The sequence below is a fragment of the Marmota marmota genome, unplaced genomic scaffold (genome assembly GCF_001458135.2).
Source record: "Marmota marmota marmota unplaced genomic scaffold, marMar, whole genome shotgun sequence".
NCBI lineage: Eukaryota > Metazoa > Chordata > Mammalia > Rodentia > Sciuridae > Marmota > Marmota marmota.
In genome coordinates this window covers 6,855,743-6,877,931 of record NW_025999942.1, presented here as the reverse complement: position 1 = coordinate 6,877,931, position 22,189 = coordinate 6,855,743, and the positions used below count along the sequence as shown (strand labels likewise).

Here is a 22,189-nt window from a genome sequence, read left to right as displayed (position 1 = left end):
GACAAAATAGACTTGGTTACAGCCTTGTTCAAAAGGCCTTATCTCCTACTGTATATGCTTAGTTATTTATCTGTTTCAGGTAATTTATTTTTGGAAAGATATCTAGAAAATGGGATATGTACAATCCTCAGTGACCAAATGGCAATATCTGATTGCCTGGAATATTATTTAGAAGGCATTTAGCAGGATCCAGGTAATAATTTGCTAAAAAATCTTTACATTGCTAGATTTGAAATTATTTTAAAGAGTTTTGGAGATATATAGAATATGTTGTTGTATATGTTTTTACTGTTAGTCGTCTTTTCATCACTGTGATGAAAAACCTGAGAACTACTTAAAGGAGGAAAGATTTATTTTTGGCTCATGGTTTCGATCCTTGGTCACCTAGCTCCATTGCTTTAGGCCTGCTCTATGGCAAGAGAAAACTGCTCATCTCATGGCAGCCAGAAAGCAGAGAGAACATAGCTGGAGGCAAGAAATATCCTTTGAGGCATGTCCCCAGTGACCAACCTCCTCCATATGGGCCCTACCACCTAATAGCCCATTCAGTTGTAACTCATCAGTGGGTCAGTCCATTGATGAGGTCAGAGCCTTAATGATCCAGTCACTTCCCCCAAAGCCCCACCTCTGATCATTGATGCATTACGAACCAAACCTTCAACACATGACACTTTAGAGGACATTACAGATCCAAACCACCCACTGACCTTAAAACACAGTCATACTATATTGATAAATTTTCAAAGGAAAAAACATTGCATATATGTATTGTTTCTGTATTGTATCAGGATCTTTTTGTGTGTGTGTGTGTGTGTGTGTGTGTGGTTTAAAGAACAGACCCTAGACTTGGATGAGGGACCAAGGGCATACTTTTGGTATGTGGTAATTATTGGTTTATATCTCTGAAGGGGGAGCTTTTGACATTTTGAGAAATATAATTCATGGTTAGTTGGAGAATTCCCACACATCACAGGTTATTGGCTATTTGCCACCCTCCTCCCTACTAATTCACAGTAGCTGTCCACAATCATTTTGATAACCAATAATACCTCTATCCTCATTTCCAAATGCCTCTGGGGCATAATTAGAGAACCAATACAGTCTCCTCATAACAGGTTCTTTTTCTTCTTCAACATCATATTATGAAAAATTTCAAAGAATAAAAGTTAAAAGAACAACTACTTGTATAACTGTTACCCAAACTCAGAAATTAAAATCTTGTCAAATTTGCTTTATCCACTTACATGTGTTTATATTTCTTATTTTGCTGAAACATTGGAAAGCAAGTTGTCAACTTCATTATATTCCATACATGAATCTACTTAAATTCCTACAAAATTACATTATTACACATCTTAGAACACAAATAACAAAAAGCCCTTAACATCATCTTAAAATACAACCTGTATTTAAAAATTCCCAATAATCAATCATAACTTCTTTTCTCACAACCTAATCAAAACTTAAATTTTTAATTTTGTTATTTTTTTCCTCTTAATTTAGAATATCCTCATTTTTAAAAATCTTCACATTAAATTTCTTTTAAGACATTAGGCCTTTTGTTCTATAGTTGGAGTAAATTCTTATGGTATTATTTAATATGTTCTATCCCTCGAATTTCTTGTAAAGTGATACTTGATCTAAAAGTCTTGGTTGGATTCCATTTTTAGCAAAAAATGTATCAGATAATGTCAAGGCAGTTAATGGAAGTTGCTCCATTATTAATGGTATATATCAATCACAGAGTTGAGAGTCTTCTACTATATATTGTGGATTGTAGGAAAAGTGTTCACATTGTTATAGCTTTAGCACTAACATAGAGATCGGTCTATGAAAAGTGCTCATAAACATTTGCTGAGTCAATAAATAAATGATTAACATAAACTGATGTTAATTAATAGACAAAAAATAATGAAAAGTTGGATTTGACACATAAGTTATAGAATAAGACTTGGATATAAATCTAGCTAAGGAAAAAGTTCTGAGCATTTATTTATAGTTTTAAGTCATGTTTTATTATGAACATATAATTTTCTGCTTATCCTTGTTATTATGCCAGTCTTCATAAACATTTATCCTGCTATCATCTGTTTGCAAAAAGTGAAATGGCTATAAAACATACCTCACACACAAAGAACACAGTTGGCGGACCAAACTATCTTGGTGGAACAGAATATCTTGGAAAAATACAATGTTATTATCAAGAAAAAATAATAATAATATGTATTGTTTTTCTATTTCAGTTTAATATATTTGTGTGTGTGTGTATACACATGTATGTGTGTGTACACATGTCTATGCACAGGGAAGGGATCGTGTCTCTTTAAGCATAGAGAAAAAATTTTAATTGCTTGTCAGACTTTTAGTTAAGAGCAAGTGGAGGAAAAATCTTGAAAATATGTCATGGCAAAGGGACACAAATATCACTAGTTATGTACTGTAAATACAAAACAAGTTTTATTAGAATAAACTTACAGGCAAAGAAGAGTATATGCCAAATTCTCCCAAATTCTCTTCACATACAAAAGTAAACTTAAGTCTGGTATAAATGGTTTATATGCACCACCACAAGGGCTCTGATAGAGGGGCTCTACCCCATAATATTCTACCTATTTATTTAAACAGGAATAGGACAGGGAGCATTATATAGTTAAATATGTAACTATTCCATTGTTACATAGTTACATACAGGGTAACTATGTAACAATAAAAGAGACTACCTCAGATCAGCCTGTCTAAAGGAATAGGAAACAGTTCCCAAGACCTCTTTATTTGTCTTAACAGCAAACAGTGGTTACTACTAGGATCATGAGTGGGGTAGCAAGGAACCAACTGATTTTTACCTTAGGCATTTTTTAATTGTCTTTAATTTATTCCAGCTCTCATGTATTACTTAGTAATATAAAAATCTATAAAGACTTTTTAAAGGCATAGATTTGCTGATCAACACACTAAGTCATAATAGGTATAAACTAAATATTGATTCTTCAGGTGTGGATCTATCCCATCCATCAAACTTAGGTAGTGATATAAAAATTATGAAAATAAGCCTGGCACAGTGGTGCTCGCCTGTCATCCCAGTAGCTCAGGAGGCTGAGACAGGACAATTGCGAGTTCATAGCCAGCCTCAGCAACAGTGAGGCACTAAGCAACTCGTTGAGACTCTGTCTCTGAATAAAATACAAAGTAGAGCTGGGGATGGGACTCAGTGGTTGAGTGCCCTGAGTTTAATCCCCAGTACAAAAAAAAAAAAAAAAACTGATTATGAAAATAATTAACAAAAATCTATTTTAAAGTATACCTAAAAACAAAAATAACATTCTGGCAATATTCTTTATTGCCCAGAATTTCAATGCCAAGGAATATATGTATGCATATACATGGATACCCACATATACATCCATAAATATGCTCATGATACATGTATGGAGTATTTAAAATAATATACGACCAAAAATATCATAGATATTGATTATCACTGTGGAGAAGGCACTTAAGTTCAAGGATGTTTATGAGATGAATTTCTCTTCACATTCTCTCTGTGTAGTGTGTACAAGAAGCTTTCTCTCCTTCCCTCCCTTTCTGACCCATCTCCTTCTGTGCATTTCATTATCCAGAGAAAGCATATTAAAGGAATGTAGAAGTGTTCCAGATTGTCAGAAAAGGAATTTCCTATAGGAAAAATTCAGAAGCATCTAAAAACAAAATATGCACTTAAGATGTATAACTACGAAATAAACAGAAGGGTATCTAATGTATGCTTGGTGACAGAGGAGCATTTCTGCTTGATAGAGTGTTTGTAATATTTGCCACTGGGTTTTAGTAAATACCAGTGACACTGGGATATATTTCTACAAAGTAAGTACCTGGAGAAATAAAACATTTGCCTCTCTGTCCTTTGGGTTACCTGACCCACTCTTCTACCTCTAACAACCTCTAAGAGTATTCTGCTAGCATTATACAACCCCACCTCAGCTTTTTTATTTGTTTGTTTGTTTGTTTAGACTAGGCTTTGCTATGTTATGTAAGCTGGGCCACCTTGACCTTCTAAGTTGCTGGGATTGTAGGAATGGACCAGCATGCCCACCTCACTTCAAAATTTTGGGACACAGGATATAGGCAGTTTACCGGGGATTAAATGCAGGGGTGTTTCATCACTGAACCACATCCTCACTCTTTACTTTTGAGACAGGGTCTTCCTAAGTTGCTGTAGCTGGCCTCAAACTTGTGATCCTCCTGTCATAGTCTCGTGAGTTGCTGGAATTACATTCACCATTATGCCTGGCTCCCCTTAGCACTTTAAAGGGGGAGGTTGACCTATCTACCACATAGCCCTAAAAGAACTAATCTCATTAAACATCAGAGTCAGCCTTCCCACAATGTTTTCAAGATTCTGTTGATGTGGAGGAGGGGCAATATTTTATATACCAAGTGGAAAATTGCAGGATGCTACAATTGAACTGTGATACAATGCTTTATTGTCACTTTTTTAAAAAAAACAAAATTGTACAGCTTTTTTTCTTGGACTTTAGGTGGTGATTTTTATCATATATTGAACAACTGTTTTCTATACTTTTTTCTAACACAAACTTGCTGTTTCCAAATCACATTGTAATTTTTTTATACATTTTAAAGGACAAGTAGACTAGCTATGAAGGACTTGCCTTATTCAAAACTCAATTGAGGGCTGAGATGGTGGCTCAGCGGTAGAGCACTTGCCTAGCACGGGTGGGACCCAGGTTCGATCCTTAGCACCACGTAAAAGTAAAAGGGCATTGTGTTGTATCCATCTACAACTAAAAAATAAATAATTAAAAAAAAAACTCAATTGAAGTAACTGTATAAAAAATAGAGACCAAAATTGTTCATGTGTAGACTTGACCAAAAGCAACTATAAAGCACATCCTGTCCTCATAGAAGAGAGGAAAATAGTATCATTTATGGTGCCCTTTACTTCCCAAAATGTTTATAATAAAAATAATTTAAAATAAATAACATTGGCTTTTATTTTACCAGTAGAATATAAGAGTTTTAAAAGAACATTTAGATGATGAACTACATTGTCTGAATTTTTTTTTTAATTTAGCAAGTGAAGTTTACTTCATCAATCCAGAAAGTCTTTCTCCTACTCATCTCTCCAATGTACTGTCATGACTTATTATTTTTAAAGGTCCATTACCTACCAGATCCTATCCACATTATTTGCATGGTGTAGAAAGCCAGATTGATGCTTACTTACTTCTCATTCTTGTCTTCTGTCACCTTCCCTTTCCCCAAGTTTTCACTTGTATTCCCCTATACCCCAAGTAATGTGTCCTTTGCTCCTGCTGTACCACTTAGTTATCCTGGTTCTTATCAATCTCCTGTGTTAACTATTTTTCTTTATTTCTTCCTCATACCCATCCCCAAGGTACTGGGAATTAAACTCAGGGATGTGTTACCACTGAGCTACATCCCCAGCCTTTTTAGTTTTTTTTATTTTGAGACAGCATCTCACTAAGATGCTGAGACTAGTCTCAAACTTGTAGTCCTCCTGCCTCAGCCTACCAAATTGCTGGAATTTTAGACATACACCACCATATCCAGCTTCACTTCTTGTTCTTTAATTGTTCTGTACATTTTGACTTGCCCCAGAATTCAGTCTTAGTAGTGTTCTTAACTGCATGATATTTCACCTTCTTCCATGGATTCAGCTATCATCTACAAAAATACCTTGTTATAGCTTTTCTTTTTTTATAGTAAGATATGTATGTAGTAAGTACATATGTAATCAAAGAGTCTGAAAGAAGTATTCCGCAAAGATCAAGTCTTCCATATGGTCTTCCGAACATGCTTGTAATTCGTCTCCTTTATTTGTACTGATTTGGTACAATCTCTCATTGTCTTTCACCTGGATAATTTCGTAATTCCTTGGTGGGCATTACTCTCTATTCCTTTTTTTTTTTTTTTTTTTTTTTTTTGGTATCGGAGATTGAACCTTTACCACTAAGGGGCCCTTTACCACTAAGCTAAACTGTTAACTTACCTTTGTCCAATATTTTATTATTTTTCAGTTGCTGGACATAGTATTGATAAAATAAGTGTAATATTTTCTTCATAAACCTGGAAGTTTATTAAGAAAATAGTTTCACAACTGGAAAAAATAATGCTTATTAGTTAGTACCATTTACAAATTTGAATCGTCTTTGTACTCAGATCCTCTAAATTTGTGTGTGTGTGTGTGTGTGTGTGAGAGAGAGAGAGAGAGAGAGAGAGAGAGAGACTTAAGACTCAGAGAACCTCACTATTTCATTCTTTATCTGGAGAAGTTTTTAACTCTCATCTTCACAAAAAGGTACCCCTCTAATTTCATACTGATTCCTTTTTAAAAATAAATCTTATTTTATTAAGCTTGATGTTTTTTGAAGGTCTTATATCCATTTGTTAATATTTTTATTACTCAGTTATATATAGACATATTATTTTCTTTATGTTTGTGTCTGTGTATGTGTGTGTTGCAGGGGATTGAACCCAGCACCTTACGCATTGCTAGATAAGCCCTCTACTACAGAGCCACACCCCAGCCCAGACAATACTTAAGGAGCTCTAAAAAGAACAAGATACTGGGCTGGGGATGTGGCTCAAGCGGTAGCGCGCTCGCCTGCCATGCGTGTGGCCCGGGTTCAATCCTCAGCACCACATACAAACAAAGATGTTGTGTCCGCCGAAAGCTAAAAAATAAATATTAAAAAAAAAATTCTCACTCTCTCTCTTTAAAAAAAAAGAGCAAGATACTTATAACATGGAATTATGGTTACGAAGCATAATTTGTCACATTTCTTCATTATATTCACATATACACACAAGGATGTGCCCTTAATCCATATTCTTAATTTGGGGCAGTAGGGCAGAGGGATTCCTTCTCTTCACATTTTGTACTTACTTAATACTGCTTTCTTTTCTGTTATTGAGAGGCAGTAACAAATATTGACATGATTCTACAGCTAGACTCACTAGTTTTATATCTTGGTTCTAACAATTACCAGATAGCTAGTAATACTTGAATAAGTTGCTTAGCTTCTTTATGCCTCAGTGTTCTTCTTTGTAAAATATTTATTAAATTCCAAATAAGACAAGTTTTACCAAGATATTTCCTGATCAAGTGAATAAAGTACTTTTATTTTTTAATACAGATTGATTTGTTACTTCTAAATAAGGGAAAAAATAGAAAAAGCAAGACAGATGAGAAAAAGCAGTTTTTAAAACAGGCAAAGATAATCTGAAAAGGCCATTTACTATACAATCTCAACTCTGTGATGTTAGGGAAAAGGTGAAACTATGGAGATGGTGAAAACTTGCCAGAAGTTAGGGGGAAAGGAATGGTGAATAGGTAGAGCACAGGGGATTTTTAGGGCACTAAAACTATTCTGTATGTTGTAATAATAGTGATACATGTCATTATATTTTCATGTTAAGCCCAAAGAATATACAAAACTAAGAGTGACCCCTAATTCAAAGTGCAATTTAGTTGATAATGATGTGTCAATTTAGAAAGGCTTACTTTCTGCTCAGTCTTGCTAAGAATCACTCCTGTAAAGTAAAATCTATCTGGGCACAGTGATGTGTGCCTGTAGTTTCAGCTACTCAAGAGGCTAAAGTAAGAGGATCACTTGAGCCCAGGAGTTCAAGGCCAGCTTGAGGGCAATCTAGCAAGACTCCTCAGAAAATATATAAAGTAAAATCCATTTTTAAAAAGAGACAAAGAAGGATGAGATGGCACATGGAATCTGAGGACCAAGGATTGAAAACAACTGAAAGAAAAGGAAAGGTGGAAGGGGATATCAGTGATTCATTTTCAGTTTAGGCAGTCATGGCTACCTTTTGTCACTTGTGCAGTTTGACGATCCTTGCAGCTAGTTTCCTCCGATACCCTCTAGAAAGTACCTTTTCTAGAGAAAAATTATAACCTAATTTTTTTTTAGTTGTTGATGGACCTTCGTTTTATTTATTTATATGCGGTGCTGAGATCAAACCCAGTGCTTCACACATGCTAGGCAAGTACTCCGCCACTGAGCCACAACCCCAGCCCCGTAACTTCATGTTTTAACTTAGTTTACATAAATTACTTATTTGTACTTTTAAGGAATTTTGGAGATAGTTTTACCTGTATGTCTGAATGCAAGTTTAATGTGGTACTTCATTCCCCATAAGCTTAGCATTCTCATGCTGTAGATGTACAAGATATAACTAGATATAAGTGGCTGATTAAATTGGTGATACATGGCAAGGTTTCATGAAGAAGACTTAAAGTGAAGAGGTTGTTGGAACAAACAAGATTCATGGGGATTGTGTAACATAATCAGAACATAGTACCATTTATTTGTATTTTTAACAAGTACAAATTATTGGTGGGTGTGATGGTTCATGCCTGTAATCCCAGTGACTTGGGAAGCTGAGACAGGATCACAAGTTCAAGGTCAGCCTGGGCAACCTAGGGAGGCCCTGTTTCAATATTTAAGAATTTAAGTTCAAATTATTATTAACTGTTGTCACTGTCTCTTATTTTTTGAGGCTGTGCTGATATGGATTATATAAAAAGTAACTTTTATTTTAATAATAATGAACATGTGTTTATCTACGACATGAGTGGCTAACTTGTTACAGAATATTCACTGTCCTTATAGTAACAGGTCTGTGTATAACCTTACCAATGCTAAAACCAAGAATTCTTTGCTGTGATTCATTCTGGGAAAAATTCAGTTATCATGAATCTAGGATTATAGGTTAGAATTTGTTCTTTAAGCCTTGCTTTTATAAAAAGGTTAAAATATTAGGTTCTGTGGCAGGTGGGAGGGGGATATCAAATGTCAACCATCACTGAATTGGAGAAAACAGTGACTTATTTAAAATTATTTTCTGTTTACATATCAAATAAGGCAATTGTTGAATCTTTTTACTTAACTGGTTGTGCCTTGATAACTCCTAAGTGATTATAAATTTTTTCATTAAGAGCTGTTTGCAGTTATTCAAATTCTTCACACTCATACCCCAAAATCAGCTTTTATACTGTTGAACAACTTCAAAGTGAATTTTTTACCCAGCACACTGGCACTTGCCTGTAATTCCAGTGACTTGGGAGGCTGAGCAGGAGGATCCTAAATTCAAAGCCAACCTCAGCAACTTAGCAAGGCCGCAAGCAACTTAGCAAGACCCCGTCTCAAAATAAAAAATAAAAAGGGTTGGGGATGCGGCTCAATAGTAAAGTGCCCCTGGGTTCAATCCCCAGTACCATAAAATAAAATAAAATTAATTTCTCAGTAGTAGCCTTGTAAGAGAAAAATAGAAATTCTAACACTTGAACTCAAAAATTCTGTTCTCAATCTCCTGTCTTTCCAGCCCTCCCAGGCCTTTCATTCTCATTAATCTGTATTTCATTTGGACTCATTGTGAGTCACAGTCTCATAAACTCTTTGTGTTTTTTAGTCTATCATGCCTGTCCTTGTTCCGCTCTTCTTCCTATCACCCTTGGACCTTATCAGCCATCTGAATACTACAATTTGCAAGCACTCTAGATGGCCTTGTTGCCAATTCATCCATCAGGCATTGTGGGAGACCAACCTTACACCTGACTGAGTCACACTCCCCAGCTGGGTGCTGAGCACTCAGTGTCTCGTGCATGGTTGTGTCTTGCTACAGCCCCATGGGTGAAGCTATGCTCACCTGTTCCTTTGTAATATAACCCCTTGTCCTGTTTAGGATAGAATCTTCCGTGGAAGTGCCTGTGTGTGTCCCCTTCTCTTACCCTTGGGTGTGGCCTACCCAGGTGTCAGTCAACCTGCTGTCAGTGGACATCATGAAGATAGACTCAGCCCCCTGAAACCTGACCCCTTGCCTCATTTGAATAGCTTCTCCTCAATAAAAGGGGTCAGCACATGCTCTCTCTCTCTCTCTTTCTGCGGACCCTTAAGGTCAGAGGAGCCGTCACAGCTACCCCAAAGAAAAAGGTATTTGTGTCTCTTGTGTGGTTATTTCATGCAGCCCAGTTAGCCCAGTTTAACTGGAGTGACCCCTGAGCCTTTTAGTCGTCAGAACAGAAACCTGGCAACGCATTTTTGACAATCCTCACCTTTAGCATAGTATCTCACAATCTAGTAGGTACCCTATAAATATTTCATAGAAGGAGGGAAAGAAAAAGTCTTTTGTTTTTACTATAATATCCTGAAAAAAATCTTGTGGAAATCTGTTATTTTTGCTGCTTGGAAGCATTACAAACTCATGGTGCTGAACATCAACCAGGCCCTCACTACTGTTGCCCAGTGTTTTTAGTTTTCTGTTTCTATGCTATTTCCCATTATTTTCATTGTAGATCTCATCTATTCCCCAAAACCATCAATTTTGTCATCTCCCTACTTTCCTTACCACATTTGGGTTATCTAAACTGATTTGTTTGAATCCCTTTTACAAATGATTTTTTAGTTATCTTCACTTATTATTTTTTCCCTTTTTATCCCCTTTATCAAGTATCTTGTGTGTTTGTATGTGTTTTAAATATTTCTTCTGCAATCATCCGTGCCCTTCCTTGTGGTCACTAATAACTTCCTAATTGCCAATGTTCTTGATGTTCATCCAGTTTGATCTACATATAACATAAACATTGTATACATTCTAGGAATGTTATCCTTTTTGCTTTACAACCCTATTCCCCTGGCTTTCATCCTATAGCCCAGATGGTTCTTTAGTCTACTTAGCTTTAGCTGTCTTCACGTTCATCTAAACCTTAAATATAGGTGTCCTCACACACCTGCACTGTGCTCTATTCATGCACCTCAGCAGTGATTCTAAAATGTTAATGAGCATAAAAATCTACCAAGGTTCTTATCTAAAATGTAGGTTTCTAGCCAGACACAGTGGTATAATCCCAGTTACTTCAGAGGCTGTGGCAGGAAGATCACAAGCTCAAGGCCAACTGTGGCAAGAAGATCACAAGCTCAAAGCAACTTAGCGAGACCCTGTCTCAAAAATAAAAAGGTCTGGGGATGTAACTTGGTGGTAGAGCACGCTGGGTCAATCCCTACTACTGCAAAAACTTAAAAAAGAAAAAAAAATTAAAGTAGGTTTCTAGATGCACCTATTTGTAATTAATAGGTATAGAAAGAAGCCCAGGAATCTGTTTGGGGGTGGGGCAGGGAGGCAGGATCGAATTCAGGGGGCCTCACACATGCTAGGCAAGCATTCTACCACTGAGCTACATCGCTGGCCCAGGAATCTGCATCCATTAACTCTAAGTAAAAGTGATGCAAGGGTACACTTTGAAATAATTATACTCTGTATTACCATCTACTTCCATGACTTCAATCATCTCTTCCATGCTGGTTACTCTCAAACATGTTAGCATTCTCCTCCTGTGAGTTTCCCCTTCTAACCTATTCATACTTTGAGAATCCCAGGACCAGAAGCAGGGCTGATAATCAACTAGCATGCACTTGCTTTTTGTTTTTAAAATAATAAAAGACTTGCAAAACAATAAACAGCTGCTGCCCTAAGTGCCAGAGTATCATTGTATCACCACAATCCTGTCTATACTGGCCCCTTTCCTATTTCCTGAGATCACAGGTATAACCACCAGGAGGATATACCTAGCAGAATGGAGTTTCTCCAGGATTGTGTTTGTGTGTATGTGTGTGTGTGGTACTGAGGATTGAACCGGGAGGCAGTGTACAATGAGCCAGATCCTCAACCCTTTTTATTTTTTAATTTTGAAACATAGTCTCATTAAGTTGTTCAGGCTGGCGGGTCAAATTTATAATCCTCCTGCCTCAGCCTCCTGAGTTTCTGGGATTACAGGGATGCGCCAGTGTGCCTGGCTCTCCTAGATCTTTATTAGTTTGAACTGTATCAGCTACATCTTACTTTCATTAAAGATGATGGTGTCGGACTGGGCACAATGATGCACACCTGTAATCCCAGCAGCTCCAGAGGCTGAGGCAGGAAGATTGCAAGTTCAAAGCCAGCCTCAGCAACTTAACAAGGCCCTAAACAACTTTCGATCTTGTGTTGAAATAAAAAATATATAAAAAGGCTGGGTATGTGACTTAGTGGTTAAAGACCCCTGGGTTCAATCCCTTGGTACCAAAATAAAAGGTGATAGTGTCATTAGCCATATTGGTACATGGGAAAAGGAACTGTTTTTAATGGTTAAGATGATAATTTCAGGATGTAAAATGGTTTATCTACAAAAAATAGTTGCGTGGAATGGCCTACAGCAAGTACAAGATCAGTAGAGCTATATTCTCCAAATTGGGCTGATTATCAGAATAGAGATCCAATCCTGAGAAATTCTGACTTAGGTAGGACTAAGGTAGAGACTCATAAATCATTATTCTTCAACATTTTTCCAAGTGATGGAGAACACAGAGAAGTATGGAGAACACAGAGAAGTAGTACCAACATGTTTCCTCATATTGAATGCCAAGCAGGTATTTTACATTCATAGCATGATCACCAAGATTAAGCAAGGGTGTGTGGGTGGTTTTGTATAATCTATCTCTACTACTAGAACATATCATTTGTATAAAGTTTTATACACAGAAATCAACTCAGTGTTAAATTCCTTCAACAGGAATGCACTTTATCCCCAGCAAGAAAGAACCACATTCCCAAGGGTTTCTGTGAAACTAAACTCCACATTTAGGAAAAATGTAAAAAAAAAAAAAGTTGTCAACTTTAGATATTTTTAAATTATAAGAGAAAAATAATTTCAGATTGTTATCTAAGAATAATTTAAATTAGTATTTGTATCAAAAAATATATAGTTATGTTTTAATCAGGTGCTACTTTCCTCTGAATCATACATATAAGTTATTGAAACAAAGGAGGAATAACAATTCTATAAAATATTAAAATATTATGTGGTGGGTTAATCCTGAGTCATTTATTACGTACATAATTCCTGAGTCATTAATTACAAAAGCTTTCCTATAAGGAACAGATTACTAACAACAGGTAAAGTGAGCGATTGTGAAACTTTTTGAATACTAATTATTGTAGTTACAGAAAAACTTGTTTTTTGTTTATTTTTAGAAGTTTTGGGGGTTTTGATTTGGTTTTTTTTTTTTTTTTGGTACTAAAAATTGAATCCAGGGGTGCTTTACCGCCAAGCCATATCCCCAGTTTATTTTATTTTTTACTTTGAGACAGAGTTGTACTAAGTTGCTAAAGTTGGCTTTGAACTTGTAATCCTCCTATGTCAGTCTGCTGAGTTGCTGGGATTCTAGGCATGTGCCACATACCTGGCTTGTTATAGAAAAGACTTTGTAAGATTATGTTGGAGGAACTTAATGAAATTGTGTTATTTTTATTTCAAAAATAAAAATTATCACTTTTAATTGAGACACATGTTCTTTTTTCCCGAGTAATAAAAACCATGGAGAAAGGAGGGAGAAAGAGAGATACCAGGGGATTTTAAAAGCCTACAAACAGGTTTATAAAGAAATACACCCTTAAGAGTGACAATACCATTGTAGTTTTTGTTATCCAAAGATCGAGGAAGTCCTAGCTTGTATATTAGACACCTTGGAAGTAAGGCTTTAAGCCCTTAAGTTTGTTTGTAACATTAAAGCCAAATATATGTAATTGCTGTCATGAAAAAATGAATTAAGATATATAAGACTGACTGCTTTTATGAGATATTGTTTGTGTATCTGAAGTTAGATTGGATGTTTTAAATAGCTCCTTCTAGGCCACAGTTAACCACAGTTAGTAAATGCTCTTAGTCCTTCCTTGCCACCCGTACCCCCACTCCATCCCACATGCACACATGGACTATTCTGCACTTTGAAACACAAAGCTACTTGTCAGTTCAGTTTATTCAGTTAGGGTCAGTTCTGTGAAAACAAAGTCAAGGCAATTGTTTGATTTAATTGACTAGAGAAACTGGTTACACAGGTTAATAGAACTTAGTCCAACTGCATATTTGAAGTTCATAAAGTAACTTAGTAGAATAATAAGATTCCAGGGGACATTGTAGTAGATTTTAAAGAATGATTACCAAAGCAAAGGAAAAGTACACTAAAATCCAAGTTATAGAAAATACTTTGTGTTTTTTTTTTTTTCTTTATGGGTCTGCTTTAACTATAATGAATAGTGTCCAAAAGTAGAAATCCTTCTGTATGTTATTCATCTCCTTTTCTTTGAAGAATTCTTTCCTGGACTATAGTTAACATAACCACAAGAAAATTTCCTAATATTTTTTAATATAATTTAGATAAATAATTTAAATTCTTTAATAAAACAGCCCACTAACTATAAGCAGACATTCTTTAGTCAGTCCCTTCTTGGCCTCACTTTCCTTCTTTCCCACCTGGGCCTCACGGTTTTCAGTTTAAGGATGTTCTCACTTCTGCTAGTGATTCTTCCCACCTCCCACTGTGTCTTCCACAACCCATCTCCCTGTTTCCTGCTTTATTATCTCCTGGGCTAATCACTTATTGTCTTATTAAAATGAGTAAAGAACGTTGAAATGCTAAAATAAATGTTTAGGACTCAATTTTTTAGAAGTATATAGATTTCATAAATTGATTTGAGGGGAAAATAAAGATCATTTCTTGTCCCAGAAGAACAGCAAATCTTCAACCTTAGTTAATTCGTTGGTGATTAGAAAGGAAAGGGGGGATTTAAAACATATAAAAGACTAAAAATTTATTGTCAAAGTCAGAATAGTTAGAAATGTTATAATATTATTCTGTGTATAATAAAATTCACCCCACTCTTTCCCCTTACTCTCATAATAAATTTCCACCAGTTTTGTCATGATTGTTCAGTTTTTCATATTCAACTTTAGAATACTTTTTCCAAAGACTTATAATGGTGCTATGCATGGTGGTACATGCCTATAATCCCAGCTACTTGGGAGGCTGAGGCAGAAAGATCACTTGAGCCTGGAAGTCTGAAATCAACCTGGGCAACATAGGAAGATCCTGTCTCAGGGTTGTGGGGGAGGCTCATTGTGTACCAAAATAAGGGCCTAGTCACATTGAGACGCTTACCATGTTGTGGGGTTTTGGGTGATTTTGTCTTGTTTGTTTCATGGTGCTGGGGATCAAACCCAAGCCTCAAGCATGCTAAGCAAGTGCTCTACCACTGAGGAACAACAACCCCAGCCTGGTGTTGTTCAGCTCTTTAGTGATATACATTTTACATTTGCTTGAGGAAAAAAGAAAAACAAAAAATGAGCAAAACAAAAAAAGAGTTGTTATAACATTATTTAACCAGTCAGACATTGATAATATGTTATATATGCATTGCTGTAAGCAGCATAATTAAACTATGATACATGGGCTTGTTAGACAGTTTTGTAACCATTAAAAATAAAAATTCAAGTTCTTCACCAACCTGGAAAAATTATTCTGATAAAGGTTATATGATTTTAAGAAATGAAATTATGTTATATGTATGTATGAATGCATCACAGTATATCCTACTATTACATACAGTTATAAAGCACCAATTAAATTAATTTAGTCACATAGGGTGGTACACAACTGTAATCCTAACAGCTCAGAAGGCTGAAGCCGGAGAATCAAAAGTTAGAAACCAGCCTCAGCAACCTAGTGAGGCCCTAAGCAATTTAGCGAGACCCTGTCTCAAAATAAAAAGGGTTCGGGATGTGGCTCAGTGGTTAAGCACCCTTGGGTCAATCCTTAGTACCAAAAAATTAAAAATAATAAAAAAGGTCAGCAGCTCAGGAGATGTGAGATAGGAAGATCACAAGTTTGAGGTCCGCTTCAATAATTTAGCGAGGCCCTAAGCAACTCAGTGAGACCCCTGACTCAAAATACAAAATAGGGAATGTGGCTCAGTGGTTATATGCCTCTGAGTACAATCCCTGGTACCCCCCAAAAAAATAAAAAGAATTGTGGATGTAGCTTAGTAGTTAAGCACCCTTGAGTTCAATCCCCAGTACCAAAAAATTTAAATTTTTTTTTTAAAGGTGGGGTATGTTGCTCAATAGTAAAGTACACCCAGACTCGATTCCCAGAATCCCCCCACACACAAAAAAAATTACTTTAAAAATGTCACACAACTTGGACTGGGGATGTGGCTCAAGCGGTAGCACGCTTGCCTGGCATACTTGCGGCCTGGGTTCGATCCTCAGCACCACATACAAACAAAGATGTTGTGTCTGCCGAAAACTAAAAAAATAAATAAATATTAAAAATTCTCTCTCTCTCTCTCTCTAAAAAAAAGTCACACAACTAAAAAAATATGAAAAAATATAAGATTGTACATAGTACACTAGAAATGAACACTTGGAAAAATAAACTAAGAAAACAATTCCATTTACAGATAACATCAATGAGAATAAAATACTTAGGAATAAATTTAACCAAATAGGCAAAAGATATCTCATGTTCATGGACTAGAAGATTTCCTATTGTTAAGAGAAAAATACCACCCAAAGTAATCTACAGATTAAATATACCTATGATCCCAGCAAGTTGGGAAGCTGAGGCAAGAGGAACACAAGTTTAAAGTCAAGACAGCAACTTAGTGAGATCCTATCCCATCCTAAAATTCCTATGAAGCGTTAAGGGAGGGACCTCTAATAGCCAAAACACTCTTGATTAGGAAAAATAAAGATGGAGAGCTCATTTCCAGATATTAAAACTTACTGCAAAGTTATAGTAATCAAAATTGGGTGCTGCTGGCATAAAGATAGACACATAAACCAATGGAATAGAAATGAGAGCCAGAAATAAAGACATATACATGTGATGTGGTCAGTAGTTTTTTACAAAGTTCCCAAGACCCTTTAGTATGGAAAAGACAGTTTTTTCAACAAATGGAGCAGATAAAGCTGAGTGTCTACATTAAAAAGAATGAAGTTGGACCCTGACCTTATACCATATACAAAAACTAAAAGTAAATCAAAGACCTAAATTTCAAAGCAAAGATATAAAACTTTCATAGAAGAAAACATCAGAGAAAATATGAGCTTGTGTTCGGTGATCATTTCATCAAAAAGACAGACCAAAGAAATAGAAACAAATTAGACTTGCATTAAATCTTATGCTTCAAAAGGCATAATCAGGAAAGTGTAAAGACAATGCACAAATGGGAGAAAATATTTGAAAATTACATATCTCATAAGTTTATTATTTGGAATATATAAAAAACTCCTAGGAATGGTGGCACATGCCCATAATCACAGCAGCTCGGGAGGCTGAGGCAAGAAGATCGAAAGTTCAAAGCCAATCTCAGCAGCTTGATGAGGTCCTAAGCAACTTGGCAAGAACCTATCTCAAAATAAAACATCCTGGGGATATGGGTCAGTGGTTAAAAAAAAAAAAGGTTTAGTATGCTACATTTATACAAGGACACTTTGAATGAATTTAGTTTATCTGATTTTCTAAAGTCTAATTAAACTTGTGTTTCTTTAGCTTGACAGAGCCAATTCGATGTTAAACCAGACGCAACAACCTTACAGATACCTCATTGAATCAGTACGTCAGAGAGATTCCAAGATTGATTCATTGATGAAGTGTATAGCACAACTTGAGAAAGATGTCAGGTAAACCATCTACAAATTTTTTTGTTTGAATAATGACATTATAAACATAATACTGTTGTAGATGATTTTGGATTGTAAATTGTGAAAATAAATTTATATGATGAAAGTAGTCTTAAATGAGAATTCAATTCTTCTCTTAAGAAAACTTGGTCACATCACATCAGGTATTTATATTCTACCTGATGATAAGAAATTTTAGCAAGGAAATAATAGTGCTACACTTACTAACAAAACACTCCACCTGTGCTGGGATTGTAGCTCAGTGGTAGAGCACTTGCCTAGAACATGTGAGGCACTAAGTTGGATCCTGAGCACCACATGGGGTGCTCATGATGGATGGGGCTGGGATTGTGGCTCAGCAGTAGAGTGCTCACCTAGCACGGGCAGGACCCAGACTCGATCCTCAGCACCTCATAAAAATAAAGGCATTGTGTTGTGTCCATCTACACCTAAAAAATAAATATTTTTTTTAAAAAGGGATGGATGGATAGATAGATTGTGTCCATCTACAAAAAATAAAAATAAACTTAAAAAAACATTCCATTCTTTCTAGGGACACAGAAGCTGCCCTGTACTTGTTTTCTTAGAGTTGTCTAATGGGATGTGGATTGGCCAAAAAGACTATAACTAGATGCCATTTATGGAGTTAAAATGACTTTTTAAATAAATAATGTGTACACATTTACTTAAATTCATATTGACTTTGCCAAGGAATTTTTAGGCTTTTCTTCCCCTGGCTCTTTACATGGAATAACCTATGAATTACCTACATGTACATAAATGAATTCCTTTCACTACCTTAGTTTGAAATTTGTTTGCCTATTGAGACCTTATCCAAACTATTTGCTCCATTCAAATTCTTTGCCTTCATCTATATGATAATTTCAAAAACAGAAATAAAAGAATAATACTGCGTATTAAGTAAGAGGTTTTAAGAGCCTGGCACAGTTGCACACACCTGCAGCTCAGGAAGCTGAGGCAGAAGGATCACAAGTTCAAAGCCAGCTTTAGGAAATTAGTGAGGCCCTAAGCAACTCAGTGAGACCCTATTTCTAAATAAATTCCAAGGGCTGGAAATGTGGCTCAGTGGTTCAATTTGGGTTCAATTTCCAGTACCAAAAAGAAAGAAAAAGGTTTTAACTCATGAATGGTTAGTTAGTTGGCTTGGTTATTAAATTTTAAGATTAGTGCAATAATTTAAATTTTTCTGGATAAATTATTAACCCATCCTAAGTGTGAAAACAGAGCATTAAATAGGAATTGAAATCGTTGAATTAAAAATTGGAAAACATTAAGGAGAAAATAGTTATTAAATCCATGTTTCCTAAGGCATACAACCAAAAATATTAAACAATTCATAATTAACTCCAAAGTATGTGTTCTTTTTGATGAATCAGAATGATTATTGTCTGATTTTTTACCCCACCAAGTTAATTAGTCCAGAACTATACTCCTGTTCTTAATTTTTGATAATGTGATAAAAAAATTTAAAATCACATTTATGCTTTAAACATCAAAATACTCACACCTCTAATCCCAGCTACTCAAAGAGATTGAGGCAGGAGGGCTGCAAATCTGAGACCAAACTGAGCAACTTAGAGACCCTCTTTCAAAATAAAAAAAAAAATTAAAAAAAATAAAGCCATAGGGATGTAGCTTAGTAGAACAGTGACCCTGGGTTCAATCCCCAGTATAATAATAATGATGATAATAATAAATGACAGTAATTAATTAATTATGCTATTAGCAGCTATTGGGGACTACAGAAATTGTTTTTCATCATCTACTCAGCACTTGGTTTTCTTAGGGAAACTGAGGAAGAAGTCTCCAATACAATTTTTTTTAATTGTTCTTTTTTTTTTAGTTTTAAATGAACACAATATCTTTTTACATTTATGTGATGGCTGAGGATCGAACTCAGTGCCTCAAGTATGCTGCATGTTAGGCGAGTGCTTTACCACTGAGCCACAACCCCAGCTCCTCCAATACAATTTCCTCTTCCTATGTTGTATATTTATTATATTTGAAATTATTTGTAATATTTTTATTTTACCTTTATAATCATTAAGAGGATATATATAAAGAGCTGGAAAATTACCCCTTTTACAGATACTTTCAAATAAATGTACTTGAATACTTATTAAGAATGAAATGGCTAAAAATGTTTAATATGGAAAAAAATAACTAAAAGAGAAAATTAGAAAGAGGAACATATTCAACCCTAGAGAAATTAGACAATTTGCCCTCTAACTATAGCTTTGTGGTAGAGCCAAAATTTAAATCCATGTTTGTCTGATTTCTAATTCTATATTCTGAACCATTATGTCACACTGCCTCCCTATGATCTATTCTGAATAATAGATAATTTTCATTAATTAATATAATTAAGGAAGAAAAGCAAAAAAAAAATAGCATAAAACTGGGTTTTGAAAAAATAGTAGGGCTTCGTGCTGGTAATTGTTGAAGTTAGATGACTGACAGACATGTGGGGGTTTGTTTTATTTTCTCTCTTAAAATACTCTATAAAAAATTTGTTTTTGTTTAAAAAAGAAAAGATTTCTGCAAGTCTGAGTCCAGCCTCAGCAGTTTAGTGAGGCCCTAGCAACTCAGTGAGATCCTGTCAAAAATAAAATATAAAAAGGGACCCTCTACCAATGTAGCTAATTGGTAGCCCTTGGGTTAAATCCAAAAGAAAAAATTTCAAAAGGGAAGGCAGGCCTTATAGACTGGTTACATGAACTCAAATCTAGCCCAGTACTTAGCGTTGAATTGAAGCAAGTAAGTGAAACTCTCTAAACCTCCATTGTCATATAGAACTTTCTGCAATAATAAAAATATTCCATATCTGCACTCTCTAGTACGTTAGGCACTTGTCACATGTATTCAATGTTCATTTGAAATGAAGGTAGTATTACTGAGGGACTAAATTTTTTATTTTAATTAAATTAATTTTCATTTTAGTTGTTTCTGTGGCTAATGGCTGTGGTATTGAACAGCATAGCCATCCAGTTTCCACATCTGTGAATGAACCCATTGTTAAAAGAACCTAATTCTGGGGCTGGGGTTGTAGCTCAGTGGTTGAGCGCTTGCCTGGCATGCGTGAGGCACTGGGTTCAATCCTCAGCACCACATAAAAAATAAATAAAAATAAAAGATATAAAAGCACCTAATTCATATGGTTGTTCTGAGATTTATAGTTTATTATTTTTATAATAGATGTAGTTTAATGCCTAAATATTATAAATATTCAGTAAACATTTGCTTTTATTAGTATTTATCTTACCTTTTAAATATGTATATGTTAAGCCAAATGCAGTGGTACACATCTGTGATCCCAGCTTCTCCAGAGGCTGAGACAAGAGGGTCCCAAATGTCAGCTTGGGCAACTTAGATAGACCCTGTCTCAAAATAAAAAAAGACTGGGTATGTAGAGGTCAGTGGTAGAGCACTTCTTTAGCATGTGCAAGGCACTGGATCTAATCCCCAGCACCATAAAAGAGAAATTATATTTCTCAAAATATATTGAAATTGGTTTAAAAAAAAAATCAAGACTTCCTTTTAATAGCAACTGTAATCATTAAAGTTATGCCAATTATAGAATTAAATAGCAAAAAATTTTAGCTAAACATCTAAGTGTTTTAACACTGTTTTATAAATTTATCATATCATAATTTCTTAGATCCTGAATAGATATTTCACAGGATATGAAAGCTTGCTCTCAATTGAAGAACTAACTTCTTATTTGAAAAAGCAAAGTGCTTCCAGTCATATAATTGTAGCATTTGAGATGCAACTCTAGTTGTACCCTGGTTACATAAATGAAGTGATGTGATATGATGATGGCATAAAAGTGACAGCTCAGTCAACAAGTTGAATCTAGTAAGCTGGATCACTGTACTTACAATTCTGTAAACCCTCAATTTTTCACCCTACTTTGAGCCAATGGCATTTTAAGTCCTACAGTAGATTTATCCTGGGTTTTGAATACACATCAACCTGGCTTCTTCTCTTATGGTGAATGTATCTATAAAATTATTCCCCAATGATTCAAATTGCCAAGATCATTGTAATGTCATGTGCAGCTAATTAAAAAAATAATAATAAATATATAGATAGATAGATTATAATGTGAACATCAAGGCATGGTTGAGAAAATTAAACACACTAACACATGTAAAGCTTCTAGCCAGGGCCTGCCAGGTGGCACACTTGTAATTTCAGCAATTTAGGAGGCTGAGGCAGGAGGATTGCAAGGTTTAGGCCAGTCTCAGCAATTTATCAAGGCCCTATCTCAACATAAAAAGGACTAAGGATATAGCTCAGTGATATCGCACCCTGGGTTCAATTCCCAGTATCAAAAAAAAACAAAAAAAAAAACCTTCTGGCACATGTGAGAAATTCGGTAAATGTAACTTCCACTCCCTTTTTCCTTTACTAATTCAAAAATTTAAGCAGTAGATGGTTCATCCAGAAAGATTAGTAAATTGTTGTTTTTGAAAATGCCTGTTCTTTTTTGGTGGGTGTTGATTTTAGTTGTAAAGAGTATTTACATCAAATGATTATTAAAAATGCTTTTCTAGCTTATAAATAAGATTTCTTTTCTTTTCTTTTTTCTTTTTTTTTTTTTTTTTTTTTTTTTTT

General features: G+C 35.3%; 1 protein-coding gene across 1 annotated transcript in view; it reads left to right on the top strand.

Annotated features, from left to right (window-relative positions):
• The window catches only part of Pibf1 (progesterone immunomodulatory binding factor 1), a 211,053-nt gene that overhangs the window by 156,681 nt on the left and 32,183 nt on the right, over positions 1-22,189 (top strand). Inside the window, exon 15 of the mRNA XM_048801245.1 lies at positions 17,418-17,548. Coding sequence (XP_048657202.1) covers positions 17,418-17,548 — 131 coding nt within the window. The remainder of the gene's footprint in view (positions 1-17,417; positions 17,549-22,189) is intronic.